Source organism: Eufriesea mexicana, unplaced genomic scaffold, assembly GCF_001483705.2.
Source record: "Eufriesea mexicana isolate 0111107269 unplaced genomic scaffold, ASM148370v2 scaffold3780, whole genome shotgun sequence".
Classification (NCBI taxonomy): Eukaryota; Metazoa; Arthropoda; class Insecta; order Hymenoptera; family Apidae; genus Eufriesea; species Eufriesea mexicana.
In genome coordinates, this window is record NW_016911795.1 from 874,310 (window position 1) to 901,261 (window position 26,952).

Consider the following 26,952-nt stretch of genomic DNA (forward strand, 5'->3'; position numbering starts at 1 on the left):
CGTCATTAAAACAGGAGGCGCTACGGTCGCATTATATTGTACTATATAGTATACGAATCCTATAAAATTAAATAATTGAATATAAATCTTATTATTGTATTGGTTTCTTTACGAGTTATGCTTCGCAGTGTTCTCATTTTTTTATTCAAAATTAAATTTTTTATTTAAAAATATCACGGAAGTTTCATTATTGATATCATGTGACACTACGTACGCGGGTTGATGAAAAAAATTAAGAATTACTTTTATTATTTATTAACAGTCAATTCTACACTATGATAAATAAAAACAGATATGGAACAAGAAGGTATGGTAAAGATAAACAAGTCAAGCAATCTTCAAAATAATTTATTAAAAATGTCGCATACTCGATATTCGAATCGGTAATCAATAATGGTATAATTAGTAACTATATGCATGTCGTGTGAGCATGTTTCCGGAGGTTCTGTTGCAATTTTTTACGTCTGGCGGTGATCAATCCTCTATCATTCACGTTAACAATCCCATAGAAGTGTCCTTCAGGCCAAACGACGCAATCTTATTAATATTGACCGATTAATTATCACGGTTGTATTATGAATGGTATACTTATTAACGTCTTTTATTTAAAATTTTACAATAGTCTTTTCCAATTTTCAGTACAGATCATTAACGTAATGTACCTCAAAACTATCTCATTGAGCATTTCATTAAGTGAAAAGAGGATTTCTCTTTCTTTCTTTTTCGTTTAAGACATATTATCGGCCTGATGGACGCATCTATAATCATTTTTACATAACATTTGCTTTCATAAACGTGTATGGTGTACGAGCGCATGCGCGCATGTTATTGTCGGGCCTGTTCTTAATTCCACGCTCACCGTAGAACAAATTGGATAATTTGTTCTTACTCATAAGGTATTCTTTCGTTTATGTTTATGATTATTTCCTTGTAATAACAATGTCAGAAATCGAGATAGTTTCGCTGTCTCGAGGTATTTAATGTATATTCATTCCTGCGCACTTCGTGCCGTGGGAAATGCATTTAAAAAATCAGAGAATCCCTAAGGTCTATATTAAATCTTTGAACGAGTCGAGTATAAAGTGTTGAGCAAAAAAAAAGTAAAGTATTATGTGCATGGAAAGAAAGAACATTGAAAGCACTCATTGTAATGCGAATGAATGATTATGCAGGAATTTCAAAATTAAATATCAATATATCGACAGTCGGTAATGTTGCAAATTGTTTGATTTTGATTGGTTCAAAGTAGATTGGTATTAAAACCAGAGTAGAAATATTTATAAAATAGAAAAAGCAAGAGTATAAAAGGAAGTTAAATTTAAGAATACGGAGAACCTTAAAAACGGGATTGAGTAGACAACACACCGACTGTTACAAGTATATGATACATACCATGTGATCCTGTATGAAAACGATGACAGAGGAAGCAATACTTATTGCTTACTCCTTATTTTTGATCGTTTGAAACGATGATTATTGCGGGGCGCCGAAGCATTTCAAACAATAAGCGTTTTCGGCAGTCTTCGGGAAGAGTTTGGAACTCATATAACTTCTGTGCTACTAGATAAACCAGGCCTGCTCACCGGATATATCCTCGAAGTCCAAATCATCTTCTTTATTTTGTCTCCATTATCATAGCATAGAAAGTGCTCGATAATTCGTTAATTATATGTCGATTCTTCGACGAACAAAGTTAGAGCACAAAATATAAACACTAATTAGCGAATTAAGGTTAGTTAGTAAGTAGCACCATAGATGGTACTCTAATCGTTCCTTTGATTAGCATTGCACCTTTCAATTTTTTTTTTCTTTTTCTTATTTTGTACTGTAAATTTATCCTCTAAAGTATCGACACTACACGATATGATTACTTTTACGCTGTCACTATTCTATTTTTCGGAGACCATGAGGCTATGATGAAGAATAATTGATTTGGGAATTCCATACATGGACAGGCCTGAGATAAATGCTGTACAAATCAGTCCACGGCGTTTCATAAACTTCCTGATTACATCACTCCGCCTTATATTCCAGTTTTTCTTCCCTCTATTTTATGACCGTTCATTTGTTGCTTTTTTACGTATAACAGTTTGTCAAGAAATGATTATTAAACTTAATCGTCTTGTGCAGTTTCTTGATTTTTACGATTATCTTTTCGGCAACACTTACGCTTACTTATGTACATAGAATCGCGCGAATTTTTCTCAATTCTACGCGCGTTTACCGGAAGTCGTTTACATTTAGCCTTTTCATTATATTTGGAATTCATTTGGTTTCGTTTATCGTTTCTCGACGGTCACCGTTGTTAATCATGGGAATAATAAGTATTCTATTATTTCATTTTCGATTAACTATTCCCTGATGATTATTAAAAAAATAGGTTCAAAATAAATATCATAAGATGTAAGTACTTATGAGAATATAATCAACTGAATAGTTATCTACTGGTGAGAAAACTTTGCTAACACTTCACAAGACTTTGGTTTCCTTGAAACGTATCGTTACATTTGCAACCTAAATTTAATTATATACTTTAGACTATAATTTAGGTATGAAGTAATTTAAGTACCGTCACTGCAAGAGATAACATTTGTTCTTAATATCGATCTTCCGTTCGTTAATCCCAGCGCGTTCATAGATATGGTTTTAGTATATCGTAATTAATAATGTCTAATCGTCTACATAGTTATTCGTTTAACTTAGATCGTGATCTAGAATTAGTTAAAACTCGTACGTGTGTATTTTACGTTTATTTACAATCGAGTCGCTCATCGTCTATTTACACGTACACCCATCTGCATGGAACATCGACCTGTAATCGCAATGAATTCCTCTTCGCGAACTTAAAATTGACAACACAATAACTTGCAAATTAAAACATCTGACATCTATAATTGCGAGTGTTAAAAATTATTTAAATACAGAATTAGAAAATTGGATAATTTAACGATACGACGATTTAAAAATTTATAAATTTGATAATTCGAAAATTTGAGTACTTTCATGTGTTAGCGCAATTCTACTCTCGGTTCTATGAAAACATAAAGTTTATTAATTTCGACTTTTAATCACTGAAATTTAAGAATTGTGGAACGACATTAAACCGAATTTCCGGGAATTCTCGGAATTTCCTCTGATCGAATCAATAGTCGAGTGGTAAACGTAGATCCGGCATGGTTCAGAAGATATGAGTTACAAGGGCCGGTTCGTTTGTCGTCCACGCGATTCCATGGCCGATGGTCATCGCTCTGCGGGCGTCTCTAAACACGCGGGTCGCGTTTTCATGCGCGACGTCAATAAAGGTCCGCCGATAAATTGCACCGGGGGGCTGTTTCGTTTGCGTATCGGTTCGCCTGTCGTAGTAATAAACCTTTACTGTCCTCGTGCACGTGAACAACGCGCCCTCATTTGGGAAACCGTACATTTTTCCTGCGCACAAGCTCGTTCACCGTTGTTCATTTTCAATTTCCATTTGGAAAACCCGTGGCTCGTTTTTAGAACATTTAAAATTCGTGCTTAGCATTTAGCGTCACGGACCTTTGTGCGGTTCGTTATCTCTTCCGTTTATTCCTTCTTTCCAACGTTACTGACAGTCTTGTTATCGACTTGTTGTAATAATGTCACAACTGAATGTACTTGGGACTTGCAGAGTAGCTTTCTATCTTGAGGAAACCTAGCATATGGACTTTGTTTTAGTATAAAGACAAAATATTCCTCGCGTTAAGTAGTTATTAATTAAATAAATAAAAATAAGTGAAAAGTGGAATTAAAAATAAAACAAAACATTCTGGTCAGTTTCAGGATCCCCAAAGGATGGACTGAATGTTGAAGTAGAGGAACTTACGGTGAAAGGAATATTACACTGCAGGATATCTTGAAATGGTGAAACAAATGGTAAGGAATGATCAATGAATAACATCACAATTGCCTCGTATGTCTGTAACAAAATGTACAAGATATTTCAAAATTATTTGACATAATAATACTCAAATCTGTCTTTCAGCTACCTCATCGTCCCCGGTGAACGAAGTTGCGCGCTGGATATGATGGTTAGAGGCGAAAACGCAAGGCACAGTGTTCGCGCTGGCCTCTGACGACGTTTGCCTGATCGTTTCGTCGCGATATCTTATCTCATGAAAGTTACACTCGTGGGGAAAAAAGAGAACCCCGCTGCTGATTCTTCCGGCGGACCATTCTTGAACTTCTTCGACTTATTCTTATGGTTCTTCGACGGGGATGCGAGTGGTAACCAAAACGAGATCTCGGCACTGACCTGATCTAGTAATAAATCAAGTAAGCTTCGCCATTCTGGGAGGAATCCTCTTTCATTTGGCTGAGAAAACTTTATGGCGTTAGCTTGTTTGTCTTCGATGTCCTGGGTATATTTGGATCACATTTTTACATTACAGAGTGGATACAGACTCCATTTTACTTTTTCTTACTTTTTGTTCTATTCATTTTTTTTTTTTTTAGGTTAGGTTATTGCTATTTGATCGAGCAACAGATCTATGATAAGAGATATAAATACCGGTAAATTTTTTAGGGTAATTCATTCTTCTTTGGCAGCTCTTTCGTTGGAAAGATGGTATCTGCTCGTTTTTAAATTCAGAAAGCGTCTTCATTCCTTTTTTGTTCGATAATTTTTATCTTTGATCTTCGTGATCGGTATCCATCCCTCGCTGGTCGCCTGAATCTCTGGAAAACGGTTGGATAAGTACGATAATAAGGAAACGAAATGGCAGTGAACCGATATCACGTAACACTTTCCGTCGTAAGAGCAACAATAGAATACGAAACTAAAGCGTCAGTCTTCAATTCTCTGGGAATGTATCGCGCCGAACCGGGATCACGCGAGTAAACTGAACAATCAAGAACGAAGAAACCGTGGTTAACTGTCCATTTCCCGTTTTGGCACGGTCAAATCCAACGGTCATACGAAATATTGGTCCCCGCAACGCAAGAAACGCGAACGACACATCGAGAAAACTGGGAGAAAACAATCGTGGAAACATACTGGTTCGTTGCACGAGTTGGTTCTCGAGCGTGATTAATTGTCTTTCGCGTAGAGAAACGCTACTTCACCGATTCGTATCGAGTGGAACGTGAGAGAACGCGGAGAATAAACCTTAATCAACGATATTGCGAAATAAAGAAACGCGCGTATTTTCTTCTTCGTCTTATAGACAAGTCTTCTCGTAAGGACGAAATCTGGTGACATTTCGACGAGAAATTTCCTCTGTCCCTTCTCTTCTTTCCGACAGGCTGTTTGTTGTCAGTCGCTTGTATGACAGCCATGACGAGCTACAGTGGCGCCATCTACGCGAAGGAATTCGAAATTACTGTAAAATCCACTGACCGACTTAGCCTAAAGAATTGTACGCCTCGATAAACCGAATGAATCTCGATTTCTCCGAAGTTTATTTTGATTTTGTTCGCTTATTGAGAATTCTGCACGTAGAGGGGCCATCAATGGCTCGAGGAACTCCGCTCAATGTGGCAGTCGCTTGTGGTCGGTCCGTTGAAAGCATATAGAATTAATAAATCGAGTGAAAAATGTGCGGTTCCACGCGAATACATTAACGATTGTCTTTCATCAACGTATAATGGAGGGTCAGTTATTCAACGGTTATCGACTGTGGCTTTCGTTCCGTAGACATCCCGTGGATATTCGTTCACCGAACAATGGTTGACGTGTACGCTGAACACAGCGAGAAAACGATGGCGGTGCTTTCAGTTACCTGACCGGTCATTATTTTTTTCTTCAATCGTTTTTTGCCTTGCCTCTGGATCACTTCGCTTTGCCTCGTATCCTCTGTCGATTTTGTTCCTTCGTTTTTGCTTCTGCGCTTCGCGAACTCTACGCTTATCGGCTAATAGTAAAGCGGTTTAGAACGGGCCTCCGTTTGCGGCAATTAATTATGGAGAAACAGAAAGGAAACTCGAGATAATAGAAATTCCTAAAATTAAAAAAAGTATGATCAAAATGTTATATTTATTATATCTGAAATAATTGTATTCTCAAATTTTAATTACCTTGCATATCTCCGAACTTGAATCAATCCCTAAATTTTTATATTCAAATCAACCGCTGATTTGTTAAATTTGAATTGACCATTGAATATTTAGATTCGAATTGGAAATTGAAAATGTGAAATGTACTCTAGCCGCAAACGGGGACACGTGCACGAACATGTCGTGTTACCCGATACAAATAGATAGATAATCAGTTATGTACAAGTATGAACATGGTGTACAAGTTATGGCGTCGGGTGTCGTCACGGCGTCAATTCTATCTGTCCAAAAAATCGACGCTTTCCCAATCACGCTTATACCGATTTTCATTGTCGACAACCCCTCTGGCCAGGATGTAACAATCATTAAACGGAGCACAGCTCCGCGGAAAACAGCATTATATATATCACATAATTTCAGGCTACCATGTTTCTACATCATTTTCTTCGTACTCGTTCTTCCCGAAGTCTTATCGCTATATGTGACAGTATCATTACGTCGCCTAAACGGTAATCACTTGAAACATTTGGTCAGTATCTATAGTTCCCGACTTATTACCAGACTATTCCATCGTGACCAACATGAATCAATCAAAGTGGTTCCAATTGTCTCCATTAAGTTTGTGATTTATCTCTTACAATATCAAGAACTCCTCAATTGATAATCGAATGTGGAAACGCCACCATTGCCTTACTGCAGTTCACTTCTAATCTAGATGTCTCGCTTCAGACACTTTTCAAGTAGATTTCTCTTTTCGGCACTCTTGTTATCTGTTCCAAATGAAACACAAGGTACCTTAAATTTATTGATCATCAAAATATAGACTACTAAGGAATGATAAAATATTTTATTCCTTCTTAGTAACGAAACTTTTAAAGTAAATGTTTTAAGCACCTACTAACGAGCCATTTTCCATGTATCAGGTTATCTAATGAATTCTCGATGAATTAGTTGCTCGCTGACAGAGGCCTTCAAGTTCTACTTACTGCTAGCATTACAATTGGCATTGGCATGAACAAAAGGAGAAGACAGAAATGTCCCAGTTATTCTTGATTCACGTTATCACGATGAAGCCAGTCGTGGTTCACCTGAATACGCGCGACTTCGACCGAATATTTTACAGAGGATCTCGCGCGCTTACCAAAGGGGAGCAGGAGAGAGCGGAGGAGAGAGAGGAGCCATTGGCTCGTGCTTAAAACCGTGTCTTCTATCTTCGTCGAGATGACCTCAACGTACGATCGAACGACTGTAATGCGAGTTTTTCTTGCTGGTTCCCTGCTCGATGCCATAGGCCGCCATCTTGTTCTCCTCTTCTTAAAGTCGGCGTTTAATCGAGCGCGAAGTTCAACTGAATTTCAGGCTCCTCTAACATGCCAATATCTACGATCCAGGCTTCGATGGATCGACCATCGTTCGATGTGTCGAAGGATCGAGACACCTAGTCGTTAGAGACGTAAAGTTAGCTATACTACCAGCAAAAACGATATCACTAGGATTTCATTACTTATTGTCCTCGTTCAAGCAACTCGATTTCGCACGTTTCGTAGGCTCTCTAATCGAGAAACCTTTGAAAACGCGTCGTTCTGTGCTCTCGGCGCAAATAATAACCAGTCCGGAAGTGTCTAGGCCAGTGCTGTTCAATTTTAGCCTACGGGTGAGACAAATTTGACATTAACGAAATTTATCGAGAAAGTAAAGATTGGAATAACTGATGTAAAACATTTACAGTATAATCAATTCCTTTTTGTTTAAACATTGAAAGGTAGTGTTGAAAATTGTACCAGAGTTTCTACCATTTCGTCTAGGTCGCTTGACAAATCAAGATAACCATTCGTTTAGTCAAAAATTTGTTCTCGAACACGAAGGAACAAGAAGAAATTAAGCTGTCGAATGCCCTGAATATCAAAAACTTATCTCACCCATGAACAGCAGTGGTTCATCTCCGTAAAACATCTACAAGCACCTATCTCTGAATCTTCGGTGTCCATCATCGAACCTCTCTATGAAATCCCCTAGGGCATCTTCCAATAGGGACATCAAAAGGAGTCTTCGAATATCATGAACCTCTCTGCAAGTAAAGAGGAAAGCGCAAGCCGGTCCAGGTCATCGAGCAGTGAACCGTCCTTTCGAGTAGAGTCTAGGTCTCCTACGAAGTATACCAGAGCAGTTCTGCGTGTTACGCGGAGGCGGACGCCGTCGTGACGTCGGAACGGGTGTCCCCTTCAAGGGGACACCAAGTGGGACGCGACGACGCCACGATGAGCGACAAATGGGACGACCGTGGGCTATCGTCACACGGTGGTCACCCGGTCGACCTCTACGTATCGCACAGAACTGTCGCTGTGTCAGCAAATCACTTCTTTTCCGTCGATGATCGCCGTTTCCGAGGAGATACTCTTCAGCCGGTGCTGCGATATCGACCGGTTTGCTCGTTGTCTGCAGATTCGCCAAATCACGAAGAAGATCACGCAGAGGATCGTGATGATGGCAAGGATACCGAGGCCCAGGTGCAGTGGAGGTAATTGCATGAGGATCGAGCAATGGGTCAGGGCTTCATCGTAGCCTGATGGACAATGGGAGACCCCGTCACACCATAGAGACGCGTCTATACATGCGTCTAGCTCTGGACATCGCTGTTCGCAGTCACGTGGCATCTGTAGCCCTGCGGTGGATGTTACCGATGGCCTGGTAAGGGACATTAAAAAATAGGATATTTAGAATTATATAAACAGGATTAATCATTATTAATGAGTTGCATTTTGCGATTGTCTATAGAGGGAAGTACCGTGTTTTTAGAATCATACTATTTAACTTTAAGTTTTTTAACTGTATTTCACAGTATCAATCGTGCAATTGCGATGAGGGCACAGGTCTCGAGATCCTTAAGGCTGACTTGGGGGACCCCCTGACACGTTTACTAGTGAAATCGTAGGAATAGTGTATGAATGATTTCTCAGGGAAGTAGATCTTCGTTGCACTTCCCTAAATGGGATTCTGGTGTTAGGAGAGAGGAGAAAGAGTTCTTAACACTGTTCCAAGTGCAGTTTTGGAACAAACAAACCAACGTTTTAGTGGTTTCTAAGGGAGCTAAGCCCAAGCTTGCCTGAATGAAACTTTAGGAGTGCAGTATTAGGGGAAAAGCCTTGGAAGAATTCTTTCGCTTCTTTCTTGAAATAGCATCAATGCTATTTTTCCTTTACCATTTTTTTCAGGTAGGATTCTAGAAATAGTGTTGTAGGGATTGAAAGGTGGAGCGAGGATACCTTGACACAGTCCTGTACTCTGGTGAATTGAGGGTAAGCCTCTATATAGCATGGAACAAATTCTAGTTTACGTCCTTCATTCAGGAACCTAAATTGAATTGGATGAAGGAAATAACCAAGCTGTTATTATTCTTAACACTGGAAATACCAAACCTGTTAAAATGGCTGGTTTCAAATATTCTATCTTTGCAATTACTAAAAATACTATTGTATTATTAGTAACTTAAAGGATCCCACGAAAGATAGTCTGAAGCAGCAAATGAAGCAGATATTTTCAATCACCTTCTAGTAAGCTCTAGCCAGGTAACCGTGTACGTATCCGGTTCCTTGACGATAAACTCGACAACTATAGTCCTGATGGGGTCCTGACCCGGAGCTAAGATCATAGCATTGCTACTGACGGCCCAGCCGTCACTGAAAATCTCGACCACGTGATGCCTGGACTCCGCAGGTGGTTTCGGGCATACTGATACGTGGATCTGGCCACCCGTGTGCACCACGATTCGATTCTTCGTCGCGCACTTGCTCGTGTTTGACATTATTGTGCCATGCATTTTCACGTAGAGATATTGGTTAGGACCTGGGTCGATCAGCCACGGATACTTCTCGCAATTTTTCTGCAAATAATCCAATAAAGGACATCAGGCTTAAATGCTAGTAAATTCAAAGTGCAAATTAAAATATATCCATAATATTACGAAGTAGAAAGATCATAGATATAAATTACAAAAATAAATGTTTCTCATATACAGATATTAAATGTTTCGATATTTCATACCTGTATAAAAATGGGGTTAAAGATAATCTTCGATACTATTTAAACGTTACTGTCGTGCCACCTATTGTCACTCATTATAAAGTACTACAGAGTGGTTTCCTCGATAGGTAACTCACGTAACACTGCAACGGGTATGCAGTGTTTGTATACATATGTAGAAACTGTCAATTCGTGTTTATCGTAACTCAGAATCTTCCCTAAAAGAGCTATCAATCTAACCCTTCCCGTATCCAAGATTTATAGGTTATGGAAACCTCACCTCTTCTTCGTCTGTAATAGGCGTCTTATATTTGATTTCCCCTGATGGTCCCCTCATTCTACGTTTTTGCATGCAGGGGCTGATTTTCATAAAGCCCCAGGTGCCCTCGAAGAACAGGTTGTTATAGTCGTCCAATGAGTCCATAGATGTCACGGTGAAATGTACCTCGACAATGTTAGACGTGGACTTGACGTTCATCGGCAGAGATCGATTCGAGCAGAAGCAGTCCCGTTGGACTGGTGGCACGTTTGGCCATGGAAGATCCAGCACCTGTGGATATCAAGCGTGATTCGATCCTCGGTGTCGCTTACAAATTAATTAATCGACAGATTATTATAATTACTCAACCAGGCAAACAAACGTGACACGGCGCGGAGAGCATTAGCGGTCCTAATTGCCCTTTAAATTTGCGGACGCGAGCTCGTCATAAATTTTAGAATCGATAGCGGACTCTATCGGGCGGTAGTGGTGGTACGGTTTCAATTCTCGATCGGAATTTCAGATTTATTTGGTCATGTGAACGCTTGCTCGTTTCGGCTCGATTTTGGCGCCCTCTTGTCGGTCATCGTTTACACGGTGAATTTCTGACAAACTTTTAATGAAAACGCGGCCTCCTTAATTACAAATCTGCCATACCTACGATCGATAGCGGTTCTTTCGATCGGTAAAGTTTGAATTAAAATCGTTGCTCATTCGTAGTGAGGTAGATTCGAGTTCGTGGGTTTTTCGCCTGAGTTAGCAGTTTCTTATAAATCTACGATTGAATCGATAAATTATTGGTTCATTATTCTCGCGATTCATGTACACGCAGAAAGAATTAATCGTTTGGCATATTTCAATTTAAATGAGCTCGAAGAGAGAAATAGAAATTTTTGGTCCGTGAATTTTATCAATTCCGATCTCGTGATTAATTTTTGAACAAAGCAATATGCCGGTATGTACCGTTCGCGATTATCCGAGCAACAACGGGGTTCCAACATTACTCGAGGGGGGTCGCGCAGTTGTTTGTCGAGTTAACAACTGTATTCACGAAAGATGAATGGGTCCTCTAGTGCTCTCGTGTTGTGCAAATATAAAATGGAGAAATGCCTATTCAAAGTTCGTTCGAAGATTAATTGGAACACGCGACTCTGGCACGTTATTATATGCAGAGAGAAGAGAAAGAATTTGAAATGCCCCCGGGTACGTTTGAGCAAGCAAATTATAAAAATTACAATACCATTGAAACCGAGGACAATGTTAATAACCGTAGAGGCTATGAATAGATCAAAAGAATTGATACATAAATAAAATTGTTTTTGCTCAAAGTTAATCCACATTGTGAACATCAGAGAATATAGATAGATTTCAGAACGTGCGGTACAATGCATGTACTCGGGTGCAGAGTCCTTTTCTGTGAAGCAAACCAACGAACCACTTGTATTAAATCACGCTAGAGAGCGCTGGAAGCTACAGGAGTTCTACGGGTTGTCGAACGAGACTCACCTTCACCGAGAAGTTCTCTGAACCGACGCATAGTAGCCGATTGAAGTCTGGACTGGAGACGCTGCGGCATGTCCGATTTCCGTTCAATAGCTTGTTGAACCGCAGTTCCACGATCTCGTCGTGCTCGCCCTCGAATCGGTACACGCAACTGGAAAATCCGTTGAGCCTGCACTCGCGTCACTTAATCGAATTTATATGGCCGGTCGGTTACGTAAAGGAGTCTCTTTATCGATCGATAACTCGACCAAGAGATTTATGAGGAAACCGGTCGGCCAACGATGCTTCTCGTTCGTCAATTGAGACCATTCTCGACTACTAATCGCCAAATTCCAATACTACGGTAACTATTACATTATACGGCAATACTTATTTCTTATTTAATTTTTTTTATTTAAGAAAATTGAAAAAAGAAAAAATCGATACTTTCTAATCCAGATTTATAAAAGTCTCCCTTAATAGTATTATAATCGACTTATATTTATTAATTAGTAAAGGAAGCTTATGAACAGGGTTTTGTTAAAAGGGGCAGCGAGAAAAATTTTCCATAGCCATCCCTGAGACACGAGAGAGTCGACCAATAACAGCACCGGCAACAGCAGTCACGTGACTGATCACGCATGCGTGTCATAAATATTGGTGTCCGAATTCATTGGGACAACTACTACACATCCCTTTGCACCCTCATTCGGGATGTCACGCAATTATAATTACGAACAAAGTAAACAAACATTCGGGACAGTCTGTGACGCGTGAAACTCTGGCAATGGAATCCTATTTGAACGGCAAACACGAAAAATCAGGCTGCGCTTATCGACGGTAACGACCAACCAAATCCAGCGGGAAGACTGCTTCCGGAGAGAGGGGTCGTGTGAAAAGAGAAAGGTCCGACTGTGAAGGCGTAAAGTACATTTTATGATCTCATAAAGCACGACATCCGACTTAATGGTCGGCCAAGGGAATTTTCGTCTGGGTGGGATCGACGGACGGTAATGAATCGGCGAGTTCTCCCAAGGCAAGTTGGAGACTTCGCCGTTAGCGGCGCTACGGTCTGAGTTTGAACTTCCTTCCGGAAGGTCTTGATCGTACAGGTTAGGAGAACCTGGAAAATTGGACAGGTAAATAGTAGAAAATTTGTAATAGGTGAAAGGTTGATCGAAATCCTTTGAATTTGTTCTAGAGAGTACGAAATATCCGAAAGGACTGACAAAAGAAGACATTGGTGAGAATGAATTCTTCATATTTTCTACGACAGAGGCTACGAATTTCTGCTCCCTGTTAAAAATCTTTTCGTCCGGTGATTTGCAAAAAGATTCAAAACAGGTACAAGATTGAAATAAACCTGGAAAAAGGTAATTATGTGATGCGAGGTTTGTTCTTTTATAAAAATATTTCTCACGTTTAATACAATTATTTAAACCGATTTGTGATCATATTTTCAGCCCCAGACAGAAGTTGGAAGAGATTGGATTGTATAAAAAGGTGACGTATCGTGTCGACACTGTTGAAGGTCTTCGAAGAGAAAAAGGAGACTCTTCCTCTTCCTCTTTTTTCCACCCTCGATTCCGAAGGGGGTCGAGGAACTTCGCGATAGACGGTGAGAAGGGAAACTTTTAAAAAAAAAGAGAGCGAGAGAGAGGGGGAAGAAAAAGGCGCGCACACTTTCGTCGCGATGCACAAAGGGACTATTTACAGCCGGCTATCGCTTTTGCAGGTGGAACAAAGAGGCGAGCTGCTGACGCGCATCTCATTCGAAATCGCGGAATCGTTTGCGCGTAAAAGGCGCACCGTTCAAGCCGGATGCGGCCGGCGGAAAGAGAAAGAGTTTGTCCTCGTTAGGTCGCGCCGCCATTTTCTTCGAGCCGCCGTTCAAATGGACAGATCGCCGGTTGAAACACCTCCCACGCCTTCTTTCGTTCATTCGAAACCGTCTTCTCGCTGAATTTCAATAGATTCTACTGGTAATTCTTTTTTATTTAAATTATGCAAATGCTTTGTCCGGATTTATCATTTTTTAATATTCCTAATATTTTTCAGGAGCTCCTGTTCATTTCTGGTTTGCGTGCAGCTGTTATGGTGAGCACCGAATTAATATATATAATAAAAAACAAAAACAGTTGGAATTAGAACTAGATTTGGTTATTTATCCAGTTTTATCAAAATTACTGGATTAGATTTAGTACAATTTAGTAACTGATCTTCAAAATTTATGAAGAGTATTAACACTGAAAATTTTGTAAACCATCATAATTAGTTTTAAACATCAGTCTGTGATAGATTGTTTTTGGGTAACCTAACCTCTTAGGTGCGACATTCTTTTTCGTATAATACATGTTTTACAATGGAGGATTATCATCGTCAATAATTTATAATTATTTGGATAAATAATTATATAAAAAGCATTGAATACCCGTTTACAAACAACTATTTTACAACTGTTTTTGATGGATAGACAATAATGCAAGAATTTTGCTTCTATTATCTACGTATTCTCTATTTCTTGTTCGACAATTCGTTCTTATAAAATCTCCACCCTTCGCGTAAAGACAACAATGTAGATATAAGAGGTACATGGTGGATGAAAGTGCCTGAAGCGACGTAAATCTTCGCCCGGGCTATGGCGGACGCTCAGTGGTCCGATTTTCTTCTACCCTAGCCTTAAAGACATTACGGTATCGAGAAAGCGTCTCGAACAATAGCTAAGTAGTGGCAAGAAAGTAGACTCACCTCATATTTTTCGCGCCTCCGCGGCCATAAAGGAAAATATCGCGAGGTGCCTGGAATCTACGATCAGGGTAATGATCCCGATTGCGGCTGTAGAAGATCCTGGAACAGGGTCCGCTCCCGTAAGGATCTCCGTCCTGGTGAAGATCGACGAATTCATACAGCGCGCGGAAATTCACTGGCCTGTAGATCGGAGACAAATTTCGTGATCAGTGCAAATTCAAAGTACCTCTGTATCACGAATTAACCATTTTCCAACCGCTCAAAACCAATATCAATATACACCCAATTAGGAAAGAAGTTGAATTTATTCATAAAACGTTTGAAATTAGGCGATATAAAGACTGGGAGAGGATTCTACAGACAAAAGTAGGTAGTAAAGAAGGAATGACATTTTTCCATTCGAAGCTTCGTTTCCAGAGAAATTGAGCTCGAAGATTCGCGGGGTATGCATGCAGGCGGCCCACCCCCGCAACTTCAAACGCAATTTTCTTCGAAACGGAACCCTGTACGAGAAAACTTTATTCTTTATTTTCGACTCACTTTTATCCGTACAATAACCTCCATACCTCCCATTTCAAGATTACTCAAAATTAACGAAAAAATGGGACTCCATTGAACAAAATGCCACATGTATACGTTCGTTGTTATCCTTCAATACTCTTTTCATTTTGATTGCAGTCGGAGAAATATATCATATATCTGACGAGGAGAATGCCCTCATCATCGCCACTGGGATTGTAAAAATACCCGTGCGTTAAAAATACGCAATTATTCATCGAATCGCGTAACAGGGCATCAACGTTCGATATCATCCGGGGTAATTATCCCCGGCAGATTGTCGACGTCTGTCGCTTACCGTGGCACGTCGCAAAAGGGGTTATTTACATTTTATTTTTCACTCGAAGCCGACACGGGTGCCGCGTGTTCGAGCGTGATAGCCGTGCGGAACGCGGATGCGTCGCACGGTCTAATTAATCCTTTCCGCATGAAGCGACCATCCCTTTCCCCGGCCTTTATTAACCCGTTAAACGGGGCAATTTCTTGATCGTCACCGCCCCCCTTGTGCGGCCAATTAAAAAATGACCCATGCACGTACGCGAGCCCCGCCGTTCATCCTTTTTTATCCGGTCGCGCTCGATTTAATTGAACTCCGTCGATGGAGCTCCTATAATGGCGTATCGGAAAGGGATTTTCAACGGTGCGTTCATAAAGGGCGAAGGGATGGAAAGTTGCTCGAGAGGAATTATCTTCTTCCTTGTCTCTTCCTGGTTGCGCTCGAAATTTCCCCTTTATTCCGTGTAATTTCCATTTAGTTTCCAAATTTACTCCAAATTTAAATTATTCTACTGGCTTCTTTCAGTTCGGTCGTTCGTCGCTTTAACTAGGAAAAATTACAAGTGTAAATAATTTTTTGGAAAATGCTTTTAATATTTCTACAAATTTCTGTCGTCCGAAATTTATTTCACGCAGTAGTGTACGTACTCGTAATTTACGAAGCAAAATTAAAAATATTTTGAGGTTAGATTTAATTTTTAGGTTAGAATTGATGGAAATTTTCCTGGTTCCCGAGATCTTCGTTTAAAACTTTGGGTTTAATTCGAAATGTAATTTACCGGGGAAGGAAGATTCGCAGGACGAAGTTGGAATATACAGAAGAAAAAGCACGGGCATGGGACGGGATTCCGGCGTCCCTGTGACTTCCGGTGGGACGGTCGGAGGCAGGAAAAATCGCTTCTTATAAATAACTGATATTGGGGTAGTCGAGGCGGAGGAACGGAAGAAAAGGGGTTGACGGTGGAGGGTTGGTAGCGAAAACGTGCAAGTGCGGCAGATATTGCGCTGCGTCGCCATAAAACCTCGGCAATAACGTTCTGTATCGATTCCGCGAGCCCGGTGTCACGAGCAAATTTCGTCTGAATTTATATTCAAAGCTTTCCATCCCTCGAGCCAGCCGAGAGGGACGAAAAAAGGAAGGCGGGCCGGGCAAGTGGCACGAGATCTCGCGATACCGGAACTTCAACCTCTGATTCCACCGTGTCTCCGAGCTTCCTTCGTTTCGAGTTTCGACTTTAATTCGCTTCGCCAACTTTCCGCCCCTTTGACTCTCTCGTTCGGTCTCCTTAAACGCGAGCCGATTGAAAGGGAGTGAAAACCCAAGTTTCAGCGGGTTAAGGGCTGGAAAAGAGACCCCTCTCACCCTTTGATCCTTTTCACTTCGTTTACCCTCGATAACCTTCGCTCCTCCACCGGTGAAATTACAACAAGAAATCTTCCTTCCGTCATACATCGTGTTCCAAAAGTCGCAGGTAGCGATTTTACGCGATAAAATAAGTTTCGCAAGGAAGAATAACATTTTCTGCTTTATGCTTCCGTTTTTCAGGCAAATAGGATTCAAAATCTTTGCGCTATGAGTATAGCAATTGTTTCGTGTTTATAAATGTTAGGTTTCAGAAGAAATATAATTGTGGAAAGAAATCATGCAAATTTAACAATGCAGGCACGCTCAAAAGCCACAGTTCGATGAGTCGAATCATCCAATAATTACAATCGATATAGTAAAATTAGCCATTAAAATCAATATAGCCAAATTTCAATTTCAAGGGTTGCAAGATTTTCAAATCGAATTCCCGCCAAAACGGAGACCCGCACGAAAAACTGTTATTCTTTTCATCGGACTGATTATTCCAAGTGGAATCATTACCGAACAGGGTATAAGGCAGGTGCCCCTTACGGTCTGCAACCAGCTCGTTCACTTAAATACCTAAACGAGCCGTGCTCCGAGCGCCGATCACTCGAAATGATCTCGCGAAAGCCTCCGTGAAAAGTCGGGGCCAATAAAAGCTCGTTTCCCGCGGATGATATTTCCCGTGAAATCTCTTTACATCGCCGCTCGAGAGAAAACATAATACGCGGCCTGTGTCGATCGATAGCGCTCACGTGAAACAACGGTGAACAAAACGGCACGCGGCCTGTAATTGAAACGGAAACCGCTTTTTTTCCCCTCTTTCCCGCTCTTTGTTCGATCCCACCTCTTTTCATCTTCCCTTCTTTTTTCCCTCTTTTTTTTTTTTTTTTTTTTTCTCCCCCGCTTCGAGCAATCGAGTTACACTCGCCTGAGTGCCGTCGACTCGACCATCCGCATCTCGATGGTCAGGCTGCTCCCGCTGGAAACGAAGCTCTCTCCGAGGGAGCAGGGGCGACTGGTGTTCTGCAGGATCGCGTGGTCGCAGGTTCTGGGCAGCCTGTCCTTGCAATAACGCGCCAGGAGGGTGGTGTTCCCGACTGGACGGGCTGCGAGAGGGTGCGCTGGCGCCGCGGACCTGTCTCCGTGCTGCTGGTGCTCCTTCTCGCTGTTCCCCTCGCTGTTTACGTTTCAATGATTAGAGCGGATTAAGCAGACTCGGGTGAGCGACGTTTGCTCGATGGAATTTCGGTTTGGTGGTGTGTAACGTGTCCACGAGAACTTTGCGCATGCTTCTCTGCGAATTTCAAGAGGATTCAGAGTCTCTCGAGCTTTGTCAATTTTCTTTTAACACTTTGAAAAGGACGCCGTGTGTTTGCGAGAAGAAACGAGAATGTGTGACGATGGAAATGATAAAATTATCTTTTGCTGGGAATGTACAGTGTCCATGTGAACTAAGAAAGAAGTTAGGAGTACAGAGGATTGTGTTGTTTAAAATGTCCGGTTAATTGCTGACCTATTCTACTTAAAGAAACGGAATAGGCTATTAATTCTTCCTTGGTGAATGGGAGTTTGGTGGCAAAAATTAAAGGCACATAGAGTATACGATAAATTGTTGAAAAATAAATAAATTAAAGAAAATTCTTCGCATAAAGGAATATCTGAACAAAGTTGATAGATTTGAGCTAAGAGGACTGTGTTACTTAAATGCCTGGCCAATGACTGACCTATTCGACTTAAAGAAAAGTGATCAGTCATCGATTGTTCCTTTGTGGGTGACAAGAATTGGGATATCTGAATAAAGTTGACAGATTTGAGCTAGGAGGACTGTGTTACTTAAAGCGTAAATCCAATGGCTGACCTGTTCTACTTAAAGAATTGATTATCAATTTTTCCTTCGTGGGTGATAGTTGCGTGACGTAGAATACAGGATGAATAATTGAAAAACAAATAAACTAAAGAAAATTTTTTCATTCCAGCTAACAAGCAAGAGTATGATACACCGTTACATCCCAAAGTGTTAAATAGCGAATCCTCCAGATAAAGGATCCAAATTGCAAAGTTCTGGAAACACGGGAATTCTATTCGTAAATCATCGAGACGTCCGTACAGAAATTTCTCTGGCCAAAGGACAAGCTCCCCAAAACCTCTTTACACACTCCAGACCTCCACCGAACTCTCGAGCAAGTAAAACGAAACTGCACCAGGCAAGAAGATCCGACAGCAGCATCGCGTAACAAGAAAGCAAACTCGGCTAAACAGAAGCAAACACGAGAATCGTGCAATCCAGGCGTTGATCGTCCAGTTACACAGAAACAGCGCAGACTCAGCGCGGTCTATAGCGGAGCTCACGAATTCCGGTCGGTCAGGGGTAATTCGGCAGTCTCACCATCGCGTACACTCGGTGGAAGAAGTATAACGAGACCGTAGGACCTGCCAGGCATCGAAGTTCACGTGTTCCACTGCATCGACCAGGGAATTCGCAGAAACTTGAGGAAACGAGACCTCCGAACCGCAGTCAGGACTTAGCGCAAGCATATCTCAGCTGCAACTCGGTCTCCGGTGTACAATGCGGAATGTTGTATGAGATTCTGAATATTCCTTCGTCAATCACAGTTGCTACTTCGAATTCTAACACAGACTCTCGATGTACTTCTTCCAGAGCATCTAGTATGTAGATTCTCTCGAGTACCACGAGAAGCATTCTCAACTCGATCTTGCTAATGTGTCTGACTAGGATTCGAAGTTCTAATTTCTTGTCTGTTCGTTGTGATAAATATGTCAGGATGACTGTAGGGAACGAGATGGTTTACGAACACTGAGTAACTGACAGGCAATGGAATTGTATAAGGGTACGATTGACCAAATTTCTTGCGAGTTGATGATAAATTACTGACAGGAGACATTCTAGATAGACAAAGGTTGCATTGGTCACAGTATAGGTCCCAAAATTCACGCAAGATTCGAATTTCGCGCCATTCGTGCAGTAAAGCGGTGACAACGAGAAAAGGAAGACTGTGTGACAGATGACAGCTCAGGGTTACTAAAAGTGGAGCGTCACGTGAAAGAACAACGCGTCCTCGTTGTCGATCAACATTTATAATTTTTAATTAAAAATCTGTGGTCTCGATCAGAATTACTTCTTTGGGACACCCAATGTAATAGGTTCATCTCTGACTTAATCGTGAGAATAGGTGATGCAAATTTGCGTTATGGTTTAAATGGTTGGCCAATAGTATTGCATTACAGCATACGGAGAGAATGAATGGAATAGGTGGAGTCGAAATGGGTTACAGCCATAAAGCAAACGTAACTGAACCTAGCACTATGTCAGCATACGTCATCGGGAACCCAAAAGCGGGGTTTCCAGGAGCATTGTAGTTGGAGTCGAGTGGAACGAACTGAGAACGGAGGAAATCTGATCATAAAGATAGAATTTTCGTTATTACCCGGAAGTGCATAAATCGGATCATATAGCATAACGCGTGTCATCATTCATCGAGTGAGATAAAGCAATAAAGCACGTAGACGTAGTTCGACTATCTGCACTCGTATCTGAAGCCGTCATCACATCACTGTATATTACGCAGAACTGGGAGCTTAATCTTGCCAGAAGTATCAAAGTATCCTGCCTCATAATTTATCAGCAACTGGGTACAGCAAAACCTAAACTCCCGAACTATACCCATACTTTGGGACATAAAGCTCTCTTTAACCCAGGCCTGACCGAAACTCCCGTAACACACCTGGTCCCAGGGATATAAAGATTTCCTCAACCTGGACCTAACCTAAATTCGTGAACTCTGCTATAACAAGCATGATTAATCAAGGTTAACCGACCAGGCTAGGTCGTAGCACTCTGACAGTGGCATCATCTCGCCGTCCCACACCATAAGGGTGGTGGAGCAGTCTTCGTCGCTGGTCGACAGGCTGGTGCCCACGTGGAACTTGAGGATGGACAGCCACACGCGGAACTGCGGCTGCGGTGGCCTCGGTGCAGGCCTCCTCCACACGGTGCCAGGCCTCTGCTCGGGAAATTTCGGCAAGGGACGAGGTGGCGTCGGACTGGGTAACATTGGACCAGCTCCTCGTAGGTGGTACAGACACGTGCTGTTCCGTGGCAGAGAGTGCCGTGGCGAGACCAGAACTCCACCTCCACTACCCTGCAGCCAGAACTCGCAGTGCTTGTCCTTCGCGTACGTCAGCGAATCTACGTCCACGAACTTCACCTGTAAGTACAGTTTATCCGACATTTCTCTTTGGCATTCTCAATTCGTAACGAGTTCTTATTAACTTGCTCGGTGTATTGCGTTCTAGGCTTGCTACGTTTGGTTATTCCTCACGTTTCGGATATTCATCAGCCCGGGAGGTGGATTAAGAGGAAGAAGGAAAACTCGAGGAATTTTTATAGCATCGGTATTCGAGACTTCGCTTTGGTATACAGTGCCTTCATCTTCGACGTCCCGACTATGGCTACTGCAGAAGAGTTTCACTTTGATGGAGTCGTGTCGTGAAAAAGGCATCGAGAGGAAGAGAGCAGCGTTTTATAGCGTTTCCTTTAAAAGCCAAGAGCTTATTCTCAGCACTATACTGTCCGATCTCTTAGGATTTTCATCGTGACGAAGAAGAAGAAGAAGAACAGAGGAAGATTCTTGTAGGAATTTTTACAGCGTCCCATTGAGGACCTGCCAATCCTCCAATTTTTCGCTGTCATTTTATTTTGGGCGCACCAGTGATTATTCAGCTCCCCAGGATGTTCATCCGTCGACGAAATCGTTATGATAAAGGAACCGTGGAGGAAGAAGGAGAATTCATTAGTCACTCTCTAAAGGTTTCATCGCGATGTAAACCGTTGTGAGAAAGAAGGCAGACGAAGAAGGAGGAATTCGCCGGTTGTGAAATTCATTACTCACCCTAGAGAAGATTCATCGGTATTAATACCCCTTAACCCTTTGGCAAAAAGAAAAAGGAATCGAAGGATGAAGAGGAGAAGGAGCCCCTGTTCTAAAATTCATTATCCCGGGCTGGGTTGGTCGTCGCAGTAGAAAACCGTGGTAACGATGGCCGCCTCGGCCATCCATTTAAATGCGATCCGGGAACCTAGGTGGCGGTAGTGCGCCACCGTGAGGTGTGAAGCACGCTGTTCCGGACCCGTGAATGTTTGAACAGAATTACCACGTACTTGCACTTCTAATTGAAAGCCGTGGAGCGAGTGTGGCGGCGTCGGGTGGAGAAACGTGCCATAAGGAGACGTGGTGAACTCGACCAGGATCTCGGTACCGCTGCTGGTGGCTTCCGGCACAGGTTCGCCACCTCCGCAGAATTTCAGGATCACTGGGTCCCGGGTCGTGTAGCCGTCGTACACGGTCACGTAATCCTGTGGGGAGAGATGCAGGATCCCTCTTGTAATTCCGTTAGCATTCGATGGGAGAAAAGAGGCAACAAAGGATGACCACGTGGGTCATGGAATTTTTTACTATTTTTTTTTTTTTAGGGGGGAGAGGATTAGGTTAATCGTACCTGTAATCATGAGAGTGATCTATGACGCTATTTACTTTGGGTTATAGTTATTAATACTGAGGATAGGATACGTTAACTTTTAGTCCTTGTATTCAAGAGGCGATCCTTTTAATCAGTCACCACTTAATTAAATTTCAAAAATTGGTGTTAATTAATATATCAAAATTTCGTGTTTATTGTTTCAAAAATGTCGTCAATTTTGCAGCAAAAGTTTGTAAGAAAATTTTGAATTAGGCTGATCGAAGAAATTTTTCAGTCGTTTGCAGGTTCGTTTTAGGGCTTCTAAATTAGTATAATTGAAAGGGGGATAATCAACCCCCTGCGCTCCACATTAAGGCCTATTTTAAGAAAGAAGAAAATCATTTCCAAATACTTACTTTCAATTTATTCTTTTTCTTTTCGTAATTTCGGAATTTTCAATTTCAAAATGTCCTGCACCTTTTTAAATCATTCTCCCAGCAACGCGTTCTACCAATTTTGGAATTAATTTCACCCATTGGAAGGATTTATTTTCGCGAGACGAGCTTTAAATTTTCGGGAAAATAATTAACGAAATGTTTCATTCGTTGGAATCTATGGTGCCAGTTCGAACGTACTGAAATACGTCCGTAAACTTTCGCGCGTTTCGGTGGCATTGGCCAGGATCCTCGCATTATCTTCCTTATCTAGTCTGGCCCCATAGTCTGCCAATAAATTCTGCTTATCAACTTAGACCACACGGCGTTGCCTTCATCCCCGATTCGAATTTAGTTACTATCCTCTGCGGATCGATAAATTTGCCAAAGGGCTGGTGATTTAAGAAGCACACCCGCTGGAATTACTACGCTAGAGCAAAGGCTGTTCAGCCTCATCGATGCCACGCGATCATATTTCCCATGCTGGCCAACGAGTTTATCTCGATTCGTGCAATTCTCGTTCCACGAAATTTCGATACGCACCTGGACCACGTCGCAGTCCTTCCACAGACGAAGTTCGCGAGGTGATGTCTCGACCTGGGTCGCTGGTCTCGATCTTATGGCCACCAGTTGGCCCCGTGGCTGTCTCACCGAGATTAACGCATGTTTCCCGGGTGGCACGTCGTGCTGTCTCACCTGTATCACACGATTCAGACGGAGGATGCTTAAAAATCTTTTAATCCCTTTCACCTGATCAGTGTTTTATTTAACGCTGGCTTCCAACGCGAATAGGGGTTGAATTGTAAACAACCGGGAAAGGGGTGATATTGCATGCAAAAACGAATCGAGAAAGAAGAATACAAATTTTTGATTCGAAGCTTCGTTTTCGAGATAATCGACTTTGAATATATATATAATTAGTTTGTAATATCTCACCTTACTCCATTTTCTTCGAAATATTTCGTATTTAATATTTAATAATTGATAACCCTTGTTCAAGTTTGTTAATATGAAATATTAGTATCCCTGTGATTTTTTAATAATACTGAGAGGTCGTTTAAAATTGTCAGGCACTAAATATTCATAAAATAGTAGTAATTTATTATACCCATCCACTCCAGAAAAAAGAAAGGAAGAAAAAAGAGGAGAAAGGAAATGTATGGATCTCTGGGCCGGAACAGTATATTTATTAACCGAGTGAATTATGTTCAGAGCAGGGTAGTAAATCCAATTATTTCCCGATCAGAGCACTCCCACGATTGTGCATTTTCGATCGAACGACTCTGGCAGAAACATAAACGTTTACACACCGCTGTACACGATATCCTACATTTTTACGATATACTAACGTCGAAGAAAACATCGTACTATCTACGAAACGCCACTGGGGTGCCATTTAACGTCAACCGACCCTGCTCCTCCCATTTAAAGTTTAACTGGTCTCTTTAGCACGTATTCCAGACAACGCGATATCCTTCGTTATACAGCAGGAAGTCTACAGTTCCGACTGCCGTCGAAATCGTACCAGGACAAGAGCAACTTCCGGTTGGAGTGGCTCGACGAAATTTTAGTCCCGGTATCGAAGTGTATTTAGCGAGAAAGTCGGCTTTAGTGGCCAAACGGAGAATAATGGTCCACGGGCTGTGCACCCACGACGTAGCCTCGTAAATTTTCGTCGGAATGCCAAACGTTGTTCTCTTCGTTTCGAAAGCGACCCTGCGCATCGACCCGTTCAATTTGCTCGGACCCGTCGCGATTTCGCGGTGAAATACGGCTTCTCGGATTACCGGATACGTTTTGCGTGTCGCTATCAACGTTCTACACCACCCTCTCTCTTTCTTCCTTCTTGGCTCCAGAGAACGGACAGCTTTGTTAATATTCATTAGTGGTACGAGGATTCCGAGCAGCGAAGATTGAGATTTTCTCCCGATTGCTACTCGGTGCAAATCCGTTGTACTCGTGTTTGTTTCACAAGGGTTCTTTTCTAGGTTAGGTTCGACGCAATTCCATTTTGTCCATGCAATTTTGTTTCTGTTTTTGTGGGTTTGGTGTACTTTTTCTGGATGTACTGCATCATCGATAGCTAATTTCACGAATTCTTTATGGATAGTGAGATATTTCAACACCAAATTTGGAGAATATAATTTCAGTTTTGAATGAAATACTATTAAGGAATTTAATTTTGATCGTCTTTTGTATTTTTTCTGGATGTGCTGCACCATCGATATCCAATTTCACGAATTTTTTTATGGATGATGGGGTATTTCAATACCAAATTTGGAGAAGACAATTATAGTTTTGGATGAAGTACTATATTAAGCAGAATTCAATTTTGCTCAAAGGAGATATTTAGTGGAAAGTATATATAAAGTTACGAATAAATTCGATATTATTAAAGTACTTAAAGAGAACAATAATTGTTATGTAGTTCCCACCCATTCTACCTAATAATTCGAAAATGACTTGGAAATGTTGCACTAGAGCTTCTACTAAGTTAAATATGGAATAAAATTCGAAGAAAAATTGGAAAAACAATTTATCCAGTTTCGAACTCTGATTAATTTCGTGGTAGTCGGATACATTACACGCTATGCTACTTCGCTTGCTACGGTTATCTTATATTTAATTAACCTTATATTACATTCCCACCAATAATACACCATTACAACAATATTTCTATATTTCCTCAAAGAATTTTTATCTTCTATCCTAAGCTATATTCTGTATCATAAATTTATTCGACAATATGTCACACGAACAAAATTTTACGAGAAATTTCTGACAAAGAAAGTTTTCATCTATAATTTGGATTTTCGGTCACGGAAGGAAAGCCAGCGAAATTCATGGCGCTTCCAAGGGTTACGTAAACATCAGAAACCGACCCATTTCCGGCCAAGAAACCACGTCCCCTAGAGCGACATCTCGCTCTAACTTCATTCTTCCTACGGACAGCTACATAAATTTTCAAATAACTCGGTAAGAAAGCCGGTCGCTGGAATCGTCGCCGCGGTCTGTTCACTGACAATTTATGATCCCGTATTCGAGCTTCACGGTACAGGCTAAGTAACAATGTCACGAGGGTTCGAGCACTCGTGCGAACAATTTTCCAACTCGATACAAAGTATCGCAGGAAAGGAAATAGAAACGGCGAGTATCATCCAGCTTAACCATCGTAAGAAAAGAATCCTCCAACTACCCTCATATAACCCCACATGGGGCTATGAAATTGCCAAGCCTAGAGCTTTTATCCGTTCATCTAATAATTCTCTAGGGGAACGATTTCCCAATCCGCGGAGAAATATTACGTGAAGTAAAAAGATAATGGAGTGGCGGGAACTTCTTGCACGGATTTCCTCGGAGAAGCATTTCCCGTGAAATCATTTTTCGAGAGTACCTTGCCCGTCGAGTGAAAAATCCTTAATGCATTCCCCGAGAAACGATTTTTCGATACGAAATATGATAGACGACGAAAAGAGGTTATTCAAAGCTAGGAATCTCCCTTATCGACCGCGAGTATAGAAGAACTTCTGAAAGAACTTCGTTGGGAATGCGAAAGGGGATCGTGAAATCTTTTCGTATTATTCCATGCTGTTTCGTGTTTACGGTAGTGGTTATTCGAAAGTTTTTGGTAGGTTGGAAGATCTTCTGGAGACTTACCACATAATAGCAGGTGAGATTGCGCGGGTACAATCCGGGAAAGTTGGGCGACTGTAGCCTGCACTTCTTCTGGTCGCAGTCGCTGAATATGCGGGAACAGTAGGTGCCGGATATCAGGTCCCCGAGGTATTGCTCGCTACTTGGTTTCGTCGTGGTCGATGGATGCTCCACCATCTGCACCGGCATGGCCATCGAACTATTCGTGTAGTCGCTCGAGGACGTCAACAGTGTTGGTTCTGTCGACGTTGGGGGCCCCGTCGTTTGTGTTATTGCTGTAATCGTAATTCCAATTATCCTATTATCTCATTCTATCATGGAATATTTTCTAAAACTATACATCCATATTTCTTTCTAATTTTATTTCGTGTCAATAAGTAACCGTATTGAATATTCTAATTTAATTAGAACTTCCACGTGTTTCTAGTAATTTTCATCAGTATTTCTCGTATAACGTATAACAAACTAAATTCCTGTTATATATAATTATTACTGTATATATAATTATATACTGTTACTGTAGTAAATGTAATCTTTCCGCTTTTTAGAAATTTTTATTAAAAATAATTGGCTCAGTCGGTAACATTACCGACCGGTTGAGTCACGTGAGGAGCAGGTTGCGAAATACTACAATGGCTACCGTTGTTATGAAAATCCAGCTGCATCATCGTATTCTCTCA

At 41.3% G+C, this 26,952-nt stretch overlaps 1 protein-coding gene across 1 annotated transcript in view; it reads right to left on the reverse strand.

Moving 5' to 3' along the window:
- Positions 1 to 8,295: 8,295 nt before the first annotated feature.
- LOC108551330 (uncharacterized) overlaps positions 8,296 to 26,952 on the reverse strand; it is a 49,179-nt gene continuing 30,522 nt past the window's right edge. Inside the window, exons 4-13 of the mRNA XM_017905468.1 lie at positions 26,276 to 26,547; positions 23,162 to 23,314; positions 21,886 to 22,080; positions 20,544 to 20,932; positions 17,635 to 17,883; positions 14,522 to 14,701; positions 11,798 to 11,945; positions 10,313 to 10,582; positions 9,558 to 9,892; positions 8,296 to 8,697 (exon numbers count right to left, since the gene is read on the reverse strand). Of these exons, the coding sequence (XP_017760957.1) occupies positions 8,358 to 8,697; positions 9,558 to 9,892; positions 10,313 to 10,582; positions 11,798 to 11,945; positions 14,522 to 14,701; positions 17,635 to 17,883; positions 20,544 to 20,932; positions 21,886 to 22,080; positions 23,162 to 23,314; positions 26,276 to 26,547 (2,531 nt within the window). The 3' untranslated portion in view covers positions 8,296 to 8,357. The remainder of the gene's footprint in view (positions 8,698 to 9,557; positions 9,893 to 10,312; positions 10,583 to 11,797; positions 11,946 to 14,521; positions 14,702 to 17,634; positions 17,884 to 20,543; positions 20,933 to 21,885; positions 22,081 to 23,161; positions 23,315 to 26,275; positions 26,548 to 26,952) is intronic.